Below are 10,859 nucleotides of genomic sequence, written 5' to 3'. Positions count from 1 at the left end.
AATTATTTGGGGTCAAAGTTTTCTGTATACTATTTTAGCTTGTGGTGTCTAAATTACCTTTTGGCCCGTCTATGGCCTTTGAGTATGAAGCTATTTAGTGATCAAGATTCCAGGGGTATTTTAGGAAAACACCACATTTGTCAGCAACCAACCAGAAGAGAATCGAAAACTGAAAATGGAAAAGCGAAAAGCTGAATGTGAATGTAAGGTTGCTTTGTTGTAAGATTAGCATGTCTCACTGCATATTTTCTACTTCTTATGTAATTTAGTTGATGAGATAATTTAGAAAAGTTTTGCAGGAATAATCTGTGTAGCTCGTTACTTGATTGAAAAGTTGAGAATCGCATAATCTGAGGTTTCTTGTGTATGTATTTTCAACACTAGGCATTGATTGAAATATCAAATATTAACAGAACATTTTGTAGCTGTAATTTATTTGTAATGAAGTATTCTCCTCTTTAAAGTAAGCTAATTATTTCACTAATGTTTTGGAGTTCTTTTCTGTGTTTACTTGTATAACGTTTCTGTTTTTGTAATAATATACTGATAAAAGTAAAAGAATTCAATGCACATCATCGAAGTACTAAAGTGACATGTTATCAGTTGCTATGGTAACTTTTTAAGGCACAGCACTTGGCACAGAATACACATGAAGATTTGGAGTTGATGGAGACTCGATTTGTTCTTTGTTTTGAGGTATTTTCTGCTTCTAAGTTTTACCTGTGCTACCAGTTGTTGGTTTAACTTATATTTGCTGATGAGTGTCTCCTTTTGCCTATTTGCAGAACATGAATTATGCCACCGAGTTGATAAGGTCAACCAGCTGTTGACTTCATGTAATCCATTCGTATCTTTTCTCCTTGTTCAACCATGGTGACTTAGGGGTGAGCAATTCAGTAACTGGTTAAGGTTAGTTTTTTGTGGGGAAAATGGAAATAACCTAACCTACAAGGAAAAGGACACATTTTCTTAACATTTTGAAGATGTGATGTCGATTGTGGGGTGAATATATTGGTCCCATATTCTAGTAGCCATTTCCTAGTAATATACAACATGTGGCTTTTATCTTTTGAAGAATAATGTAAAACTTAGTTCATTCTTAACTATCAATTTTGGTCATCTAGATTCTTGGCCACTCTTATGATATATTGTTACACAATTATAACCTTTATCTAACCAAAATGCTACATGATTTTATAGTGGTGTCTATGTAGTTTTAAGAGAACAGTTATTTTGATCAAATCTTGTAACTTTTTGTCCGGAAATGGCCAAATGGTTCAAAGAAGTAATAAGCATATATGCCCTAATTGAAATTTGAAAAAAAATTACTTTGCTTATAGCTTTGTTTGATAGTCATGTTGGGTAATACAAAAAAGTTATACCTCCTTTGATGATAAAGAAAAAAGGTTGATTTGAGACTTCTTTTACTTAAACTAAATTATTATCTCAATGTCTAAAATATTATCCGATTAGGATAGAATAAATAAAATCTTAAGCACTTTAGGTAATGATTAATTGGAAATTTGATACCTAACCGAAAAGAAAATATTCAAGGCTTGTTTGTTTTGTGAATTTTGACGGAAAATTCCTTGGGTAAGGCGTCTGGTGGAATTCTGTCTGATTTCATTAAATTCATTGTTTTTTGGATTTTATCTTTCCTGGGGGGAGGGGGTATCTAAATCAAAAAGACAAAAATAACCTTCCCGCTTTAGTTTTTTGGACATGTATGTAAGTAACATCTCTCATTTTTCTACTTCATGGTGATGGTGTGCATTCACACTAAAGTTTCGATTGAACCCTAGTTTTCTTAGCCTTTACTTTCACTTGATAGAATCATGGACTTGAAAATTTATACAGCTGGTGATTCTTTTGAAAATATGGATTTTTACAAGCTTTAATTCATGATCGTAGTTTACTTACCCTGGTCCCTCCTAACATTATTTTAAATCCAAAAGCACGGTGTTAGGGATGTCAATGGGGGCAAACGGGGCGGGGATTGCATTCCCCGTCCCCACCCCCGAAAATTTTCCTGTTCCCCCGCCTCCGCCCCCGCCCCCGAAATTTTCCTGTTCCCCCGCCTCCGAATCCCAGGATTACACCCGCCCCCGCCCCCGTTTCCCCACCCCATTTGGGTTGATTTTTTTTGGGCGAACGAAGATGATGTTTAGGCTAAAAGAAGTTATTTTTTAAGCTAAAAGAAACCACTTTGGATAAAAATAGTTATTTATAGCATAAGTTTATATATTTAAAATAAAAATATTATAACATCTTAAAAACGTTATACTATAAACTTAAAAACATGATATTTAATTGAATTTTGGAAATTCAAAATCATTGTTAATATTTATTATATTTTTATAATTAATATATATTAATATAAATAATATATTAACGGGTCCCCATTGGGGGTTCGGGACGGTACTACCCACCCCTGCCCCCGCCTCCGAAACTAAACCGGGGGTTAACATTGCTCCCGTCCCTGCCCCCGTCCCCAATTTTTTAAACAAATATTCCCCATTCGGGATCAGGGCTCCACAGGTTCAGGGTCTCACAAGACTTTTTGATATCCCTACACGGTGTTTCTAATATGCTAAAGAGACTAGTAACTAACTGTACACAATTTGAAGATAGTAAAATTATGGTGTTTCCGGTTTGTTGGATATAGTAATTATGTTATTATTATAAAATAAAAAAAGCAATTACACAAAAATTTAATAAAGGGCATTTTAGGTAAAACCAAACGCATTAAAGATTTTATTCTATTGAGATTCTAATTCTTTAGAATTCAAGTTCCTTGGAACCAATCACCTCCTTACTCTATTTTGAAGAATTGAATATACAATTCTTTGTATTATCCAACAAAATTTAATCCTCTATATGCATACTGATCAATATTAATTCACAAGTTTTTTAATCACGTTTTACTAAAAATTGTTTAAGATATTTGATATGCAGTAGAAAAGACTCGAGTGAAACATACTGACCACATTTTTTGTTTGATCTCAATACAGAGACATGTTAATATTTTTGTATTGTTTTCAATAAAAACTATATATGTATTGGTTGAGAAAAAATGCATAGTAAGACTTCAATGTATTTTTAATATTTAACAAAAATCCGAACTTTTATGTTTTTAATAAAATTAATTTGTAAAATTCGTATAATATGTTTCATCAATGCAAATGAACAAACTTTAAGGCATCACGGTCACTAAAGATAACCTCAAAAATTTATGGCACCTAAAGAATAGATTTATAGTGAATTGTTACTTAAAACAAACTTTTAAAGTCTTAAATAAAAGAATAATAATAATTAAAAACTGATTATCAAATAAGAAATTGGCTATTAATATTTTATATTTTTTTGAACGGCAAGCATAAGAATAAGATTAATAAGATTAGTATTAGAAAAACAAAATATTTAAACAAAAAAACTCAGAATTACAAGAGAAGTTTGACATAGGAAACATGATAAAATTTTATTTTATTAAACAATTAATTTTGATGCAGGTATTTTGGAATATACCTAAAGAATAGATAAAAAAAATATAATTAAGAGCTAATTATCAGATAAGAAATTGATTATTAATATTTTACATGATAATTACATGATAATTTTGTATAGTAAACAATTAATTATTTTGAGGCATGTATTTTGGAATTCCATATACGGAAAACTAGTTATTTGTTCAATAGCCAGCGATGGGATCTTAAAGTTCAGAGAAATTTACAACTCCTAAAACATAATTTACATACACATACTCGCTTATTGGCTCTGAAAATAAGAATCCTTGTCGTGTAAAAAGAAATCCTCGTTTTCGCCTTTTCGGTGGATGCCATCGGGGCAAATCGTTAAATATCATCTCCATCTCCGTTTGGAGGTGTATGCAATATATACCATAAATTTTATATTTTATTGCGATCCGTCGTAGTCGGCGGCACCATTTTCTGATTCTGGTATGTCAATTTCTCCCCATTTTCTTCTTGTTTTGAGCTTAATTCGACCCCTTCTTAAATATATATGCGATGATTTTAACATGGAAACGTTTGTTAGATCCATGTTCGTTGTGATTTGATGCAACCCCGATTTAGTTTTCGCTTCTTGTTTCTAATTGATGTGATTGTGCATTGTGATTGAATATGCAAATTTTGGCACTCGATTTTATGTTTTTTGGCTGATCCATCTGATACTTGCGGGCCATATGTGCGTATGATCGAGTATAGGATTAATAAATGTAGACTGATCTAAGATTTGTTCTTAATTTATAATAATTGTCTTATTTGGGTCTGAGAAACGTAAATCTTTGAGATCTATATGCATTATGATAATCGGCAACGGTGTTACTCTCTGAACTTGTTTCGCCGTCTATATAATCTGCCTTTGGGGGTGTTTGGATGTGCGTTTTGGGTGATTTTTGCTACTTCAAGTTGTGATAACAGGTTTCTAACGATTGGGTAATGTATGATGTTATATGACCATTTAGGGGTCAAACACCATTACTAAGAAACCATTTAATAGGAGCAGCAACAAAAATTGATTCTCAAAAAAGTGAAATTGTCTTCTTCCAAAGAAAATCGAAAGGGGTTTCAGTATTTGAAAAGGGGGAAAGAAGAATTAGTCAGAATTTTTTGATTTTGGTTATTTTCTCCTACTTTCTTAAATACTATTTTCTTGCCACCTGTTTTATTAATTCTGAGTATTAACATTACTTTAATCACTTTTAAAGGAACATCCAAACACCCTCTTGTTTTATAAAATGTGTTTGGTTTGTCTTGACATAGACCCTTTCATTATTATTTTGTATTAGTATTATCCATCTATGGTGTACGTTCAATATCATAGTGGTTGTTTAAAAGGTTCTTTAGGTGGCTTTATTGCTTGCATATTGATATCAATCAGCTTAAAAGAATGCCCCAACATGAATTTAAATCATGACGAAAAAAACTGTATCTTGAGTTGATGTATGCATAAAGAGTGTGTATCTTTTATGGATGGAATGATTTGTTTGAATGTGAGAGTAAATGACCATTTTACCCTTTGTGAATAAAGTCGCTGCAGATTATGTGCCGTTGAATTCTGGGCCCCATAAATCAATGGCTCTAGACGGTGTAATTACTTCACCTCACAGGAGGACTCAAACTGCATTTTCTTCAACTTCATCCAGAAAAAACTACACAAGTGGAAACGAATTGGGCAGCTTCTCAACAGTGGTCAGGCGACACCGGTTCCTATTAACTGCCCTTGCACTACTTGCTTTCCTGTGCACCATTTATCTATACTTTGCCATTACTTTAGGGGCTGCTGATGTCTGTATGGGTTTGACTGGATCACAAAAGGCATTGTGTCAGGTTCAACTTGCAAAAGACTCGATAGCTAAAGGAAAACTCAAGTTTATGTAGTGTCTCTCTCTCTCTAGGAGGAACACTTTAGAGCTAAATAGTGAGAGGTTTATGTGTTATTTATGATGTGTCTTTATTAGTTTTCAGAAAGAAAAGGGAAAGGAGAAACTATTGGTTTTTTGGTGATTTGCAGCTGAAAACTGTGAAGAAACTAGATTGTGTTCGTAGTACTAAATTACTGTTGCTTTTTTTTTTTTACTGTATTGAAATTAATAGTTACTGTATAAAATTGGATTGATAATTGTTTATCTGGTGTTTTAATATATATATGTAATTTAGGGGAAAGGTTGTTGAAATACATGTTTCTTCTACGATGATGTATGTGTGAACTGACTGAACACTGAATACTTGAATACTCGTATGTTTTTTTCACCTAAAAGGCCTTGTGTATGAAAAAAATATATATATTTTTTCAATTTCCTGTAATGCTTTTATTCAATTCTCTATTCGATTAGTGCCTACCAAGCACAACTAGATAGGAACATTAACGATTCTCTGGATTCAATTTGAAATCAGTAATATATATTTTAATTCAATAATTTTATTTTGAATTATTTTAGAGGTATAATGTGTTAAATAAGGTTTGGTTTGTATGTCATGTAACTTTCCATACAATATATTAATTCAGGTTTAACAAATACGTTATACTGTATATAACCACCCCCAAAAAACCATTTTTGACAAAAGCTTCGTCTTTAACTAAAGTGCGTTTAACCAATTTCAGAAATACGTTATACTGAAGTGTTCAGAATAGATTTACTGCTGTGAGTCTGTGACACTTCGATTGCCGATGAACGAACGGAGGAAGGAATTCGGAATTTGATGCGGAAACCTGTAAATTGGTATCATGAGTTGAGGTGCTTGTGGAATCGATCAGTGTAAGAAGTATTGTTGTGCTTCATGATTGTGTATGAAAGATGTGCACAGATTCTGAAAGCGCATTCGAGGACTATTCAAACTCCTTTTGATTGTTTGTGATCCTCGTTTTTCCCATTTTCCAGTTCAAGGAAGTGCCGTTGGTTCATTTTTGCCGGTAAAATCTACTCATTACCAAAATCATTTATATTTTCCGTATACACAACACCAATTCCTGTTTGATATTCAATTCCTGTGAAGAATTACAATGCAGCGCCATTTTAAATCGTTCCTATTTGAATTTCCGAACAACAATTATTCTCGATTTGGTTCAGTAACGAAAACCAAAAAATCTAACCGACTTCCGTGCTTCAAAAACTTGACTGAAGAGATTAAGTTCGATTCAGCTTTACTATATCAGATGCGATAGGCAATTCGTGATCTTACCACAGCTGAAACAAAATTTCTTATATTTCAGGGCGTTAAGACTTAAGATTAGTTACTCCTTCCGAATAATTCAATGCATGATATGACATCATGTATTCGTTCACAGACTAACAACCTTTGTCTTTCAACTGTTTGTGAAAATGCTTGAACTAGAATAGATCCAAAAACTCAATCTCAACCCAGAGATTCCTGACTGAGTCGTGTGTGTATATATATATATATATATATATATATATATATATATATATATATATATATATATATATATATATATTCTCTACTGGACTATTTCTCATTTTATGTTTCTATTTAATAACCATATAAACCTGACCTATAGCTGTTCAAGAAAATAATATTAATTCTGAGCTTTCACAAGAGTTCTTGCACTCGGGCTTTCATTCTTGGTGTCGGTGCCTAGAAAAGATCTGATTCTTTCATCTAACCTTTACAGAAATGACTTGATATCCCCAAATATTCTACTTAGTACTTGTTCATTTTTACTCAGTTTCCACTACACTCCAATTGACAGGGAATGATGCAGACTGATTGTTTCTCCAATTTATGTCTTGTTCTGTTGCATAGTGCCAACGAATCATAAGCTCCCGAACCAAGAAATTCCAGGTGGGCCCTCTCATTGTACTTCACTACATATGCATTACGCAACAGTTCTGAAGATTCCCTTTTCCTGTGGCAGATGTAATTAATTAATCTATCACAGTATCAAGTAAAACAATTCATAAGATCGTTTCCATGGTTAACTTCTGAACTCAAATATATACATTTAACTTGGTTATATTTTGTGGTAAACATAGGACATATTATATGTACTCCTCCTTGGAGTCAGAAGATCCGTATTATCTAAACAAAACACTCAAAAAGCATAAAATTGCAACAATATATTCTTTGAATGATATAATATGCACAACAATCATGAATCATGAATCATGAATCATGTCCCTTTTGAGTTTTCAATCCGAACTGCACTTTTCTTTAGCAAATCCAAGCGTAGACACCTTCGTATTGTACACAACCCTTGTATTTTTCTGCTGATAATTCCCAATAATACCAATTTCATCTTCATCCGAAAGCCCCGCAATAGCTAAACACACTTGAGTCGCATCAGCCTTTACAAAATATAAAACCCCGGTTACATCCACCTCAAGCTCAGCTTCCTTCCCAAAATGCAATTTAATTGTGGGTATGTCCACTTCTTCATAGCTAGATAAGTCAAAACAAGTATCCAAGATCGAAAAGGCAGGAGCTTTAGGAAAACCCGAAAATTGTTTTAAGAATTCGGACTTAACAACGTTGTAAACAGAAGGAAATAGCCGTGTGATTACCGTTCCCGAGTCGATTAGAATATCCCGTTTACCGAAACTCGGATCTTGTAACGATACCCCTCCGATGCTAACTCCAGTTAGGTTAAGAAAGTAAAAGGTGGACATCATTGGGTTGGATATAAGGTTAGTATACGAAATAGGACTCGAGTTTTTGTAAACCGAAGTCTCACCTCCTAAAATCAATGAACCGGGACCCGAATCCGTCACCGAAGGTAAACAATACGAGAAAATCCCTCCAAAAACATCGTAAGATTGAGAAATTACAGAAAGAGCACTTCTTCCGAGCCCCATAAGTCCGGAAACACCCCCAAACAAGCCGTCATTAACCCGTCCACAACCAAACACGAAACCTTTGACTGGTGTCGTACCAAGTACGAGGTTGTCAGTAGCTAAATCGCCACGTGTATAGGATCCATCTCCATAGCTAAGATAGTAGTTACAAGATGACGAGTTAACCCCACAGACACCTGAACTGCCGGTGGCGTCTTCGAGATTTTCACATGTTGTTGACTTGCATAAGACCGATTTATATGATAAAGATTCCGAGGGGTTGAAAAGCGGTTCTTGTTGATTGTAACATGAACCGCAAGGTTGACATTGGACCCATGTTAGGTCACTCCCGGTATCCACGATTACGGTTAAGTTTCTGCCACCTAATCCAACGGTCACGATGTAGTTTAGGGTCTCGAGTTTGGCTCCAGAAGTGAGTGGGATTTCAGCTTGTGAAAGTTGTTGATTGAAACCGTTGGAAAGTGCGGTTTTGATTCGTGATTGGAGGGAATTGACTCGGATTTGATCGGAAAGTATGTGTTTTTGGAGGATTTGGTTCCAATCTGATATGGGTTCGGAACAGAAATCCCTATGATGCAGTTCTAATATAGTTGCACTCTTTTCTGTTCCTGAAAAAACAATATTATCACGTCTTAGAACAACTACAGTGCATAGTTCAATGAAATGGTCGAATAAGGTGTTAATATTCAGTTGATCAGATTCAACCATAATGAGATGATTTTTTGGTGTTCAAATGAATATGGAGTTCGATAAATATTGGATTGTGAAATGGGAAAATTGAAACTTTTTTAATATAAAATTATTAACAAATAAATATTTCTTCCGTCCCAATATTATTGTCCACAGACAAAAAAACATATAGATTAAGAAAAATATTAATTACCATTAACTTTATTTAATAAAATAAAAGTTTTGTCCTTACTTTACGTTTAATGTTTCATTAAATACTTAGTTGGTTAAGTAATAATAAAGGGTATTTTTGTAAAAATATTATTTATTTTTAGAAGTGGATTATTATTTTGGGACAAACCAAAAAGAAAAAATGGACTATAATTTTGAAACCAAGGAGTAATTTTTTAAAAAGTATGTTTTATTGAATTTATTTTATAGAATTCATTCATTGTAGAAAACATGGCATACGAATTCGTACAATAGATTTTATAAAATTACTTTATGAATGCAGTCTGTTACAAAAAACGTTTTAGTTGCTCTACTTATTTGGCAAAATAGTAGGTCTCTTTGCAAAATATCAATAACTTCGTAAATAAAAATTACGAAAATTTTCATATTTTTCCTAATACTTCATATTTATATAAAGTATAATAATTTTGCAAAATATAAAAAGTTTTGCCAAATTATATATATTTTTGCAAAATATCAATAACTTCACAAAACAATAGGTTTTCCGGAAATAATTTCATAAAGTTTATTTTACAAAAGGTACATTTTGCAAAAATACTATATTTTATAAAAGTATCAATAATTTCACAAAAGGTTATTTTGTTGTATTCTAAAAAGATAATTTCACAAAGATTCATTCTACCAAAATATTTAATTATGTTGTGATAACTTACTAAAAGAGAGATAATTTGGCTCCTATTTTGGTAATTTTTACTGAGGAACCCAAACAGGAATGGATGGATTATAAGGAGTGTATCTGACTTGTATGTCATGCATAGAAAACTGTACTCTGATCTGGACTTTGGAATTTAACCTCTGGAAAAAGTGATATTTTTGCATGTTGGGGATGACATATTCAGGAAAAAAAATAGTATAAAGCAAAAAAGACAGATGATTTATATTTTATAGTACTAACGTGATCTTTGATGGAAGCAATTGAGTGTGTCAGTTTGTTGCCGTGTCCACCTGAATTTCTTCAAATCAAAAACTTGCTTATCGCCATAGCCATGAACAACACCGGTGGCAGCAATAGTTGCATAGGTGGTCGGAGGTGCATGTAAAATGAATGAAAAGAGAAAGAAAAGGAGGAGGAGAGACATGGATTCTAGAGAGGGAGAAGGGGGAGGGGTTTGAGAATCTTTGAAGAGTTGGAGGCTGGCATGAGAACAAAAGGGAAAGGGCTGGCTAATGAGTTAAAGGACCCCACTCTGGTTGCATGAGAAATTATTGAGCATTCACATGCATATCTACATTTACTTATTGGAAAGAAAGAAAGAAAAAGGAAATAAATGTTTAAAATTGGTTGGATTAGTTTTATTTGATAGGTAGGGCTAGATTGGCTTGTGATTCTTCAACCATTTTTTATTGGTTTGTTTTTTTATGGCCGAGCTTCCATTGAAAATGACCCACCCTTCATCACGGAGTCAAATTGCATTGCCCATTGCTTTTCCATTGCACCATTGGTTATATTAATGTTTTAAAAATCGGTTCGAACCGGACGATCGGAAATGAGGCTGAAAACGATTCAACAACGATAGGTTTTATGTAAATTGCTAGACTGGATTGAATCAGATGGTTTCTTCAAAAATCTTTGGATCAATTAGGTCATCCGAAGTGTATATAATAA

General features: G+C 33.3%; 2 protein-coding genes across 2 annotated transcripts; one reads left to right on the top strand and one right to left on the bottom strand.

Moving 5' to 3' along the window:
• The first annotated feature begins 3,827 nt into the window (after positions 1-3,827).
• LOC144998173 (uncharacterized) lies at positions 3,828-5,647 on the top strand. The gene is made up of 2 exons (XM_078957992.1): positions 3,828-3,956; positions 5,050-5,647. The coding sequence occupies exon 2, from the start codon at positions 5,094-5,096 to the stop codon at positions 5,397-5,399; it is 306 nt and encodes a 101-aa protein (XP_078814118.1). The 5' UTR covers positions 3,828-3,956; positions 5,050-5,093; the 3' UTR covers positions 5,400-5,647.
• A 1,805-nt stretch (positions 5,648-7,452) lies between these two features.
• On the bottom strand, positions 7,453-10,457 carry LOC144996974 (Eukaryotic aspartyl protease family protein). The gene is made up of 2 exons (XM_078956788.1): positions 10,149-10,457; positions 7,453-8,940 (listed from the first exon to the last, which is right to left on the bottom strand). The coding sequence occupies exons 1-2, from the start codon at positions 10,330-10,332 to the stop codon at positions 7,670-7,672; spliced, it is 1,455 nt and encodes a 484-aa protein (XP_078812914.1). The 5' UTR covers positions 10,333-10,457; the 3' UTR covers positions 7,453-7,669.
• Between the last annotated feature and the right edge of the window lie 402 nt (positions 10,458-10,859).

This window comes from Lactuca saligna, chromosome 5 (genome assembly GCF_052625555.1).
Source record: "Lactuca saligna cultivar CGN05327 chromosome 5, ASM5262555v1, whole genome shotgun sequence".
In the NCBI taxonomy this organism is placed as follows: domain Eukaryota; kingdom Viridiplantae; phylum Streptophyta; class Magnoliopsida; order Asterales; family Asteraceae; genus Lactuca; species Lactuca saligna.
Note: the sequence above shows the minus strand (reverse complement) of the source record. Positions and strands in the feature narration are given on the sequence as shown.

Coding starts and splice junctions, on each gene's coding strand:
- LOC144998173 (XM_078957992.1), top strand. CDS start 5,094: ATGGCTCTAGACGGTGTAATTACTTCACCTCACAGGAGGACTCAAACT.
- LOC144996974 (XM_078956788.1), bottom strand. CDS start 10,332: ATGTCTCTCCTCCTCCTTTTCTTTCTCTTTTCATTCATTTTACATGCA. Junction 8,941..10,148: donor TTGCTTCCATCAAAGATCAC/GTTAGTACTATA, acceptor TTGTTTTTTCAG/GAACAGAAAAGAGTGCAACT.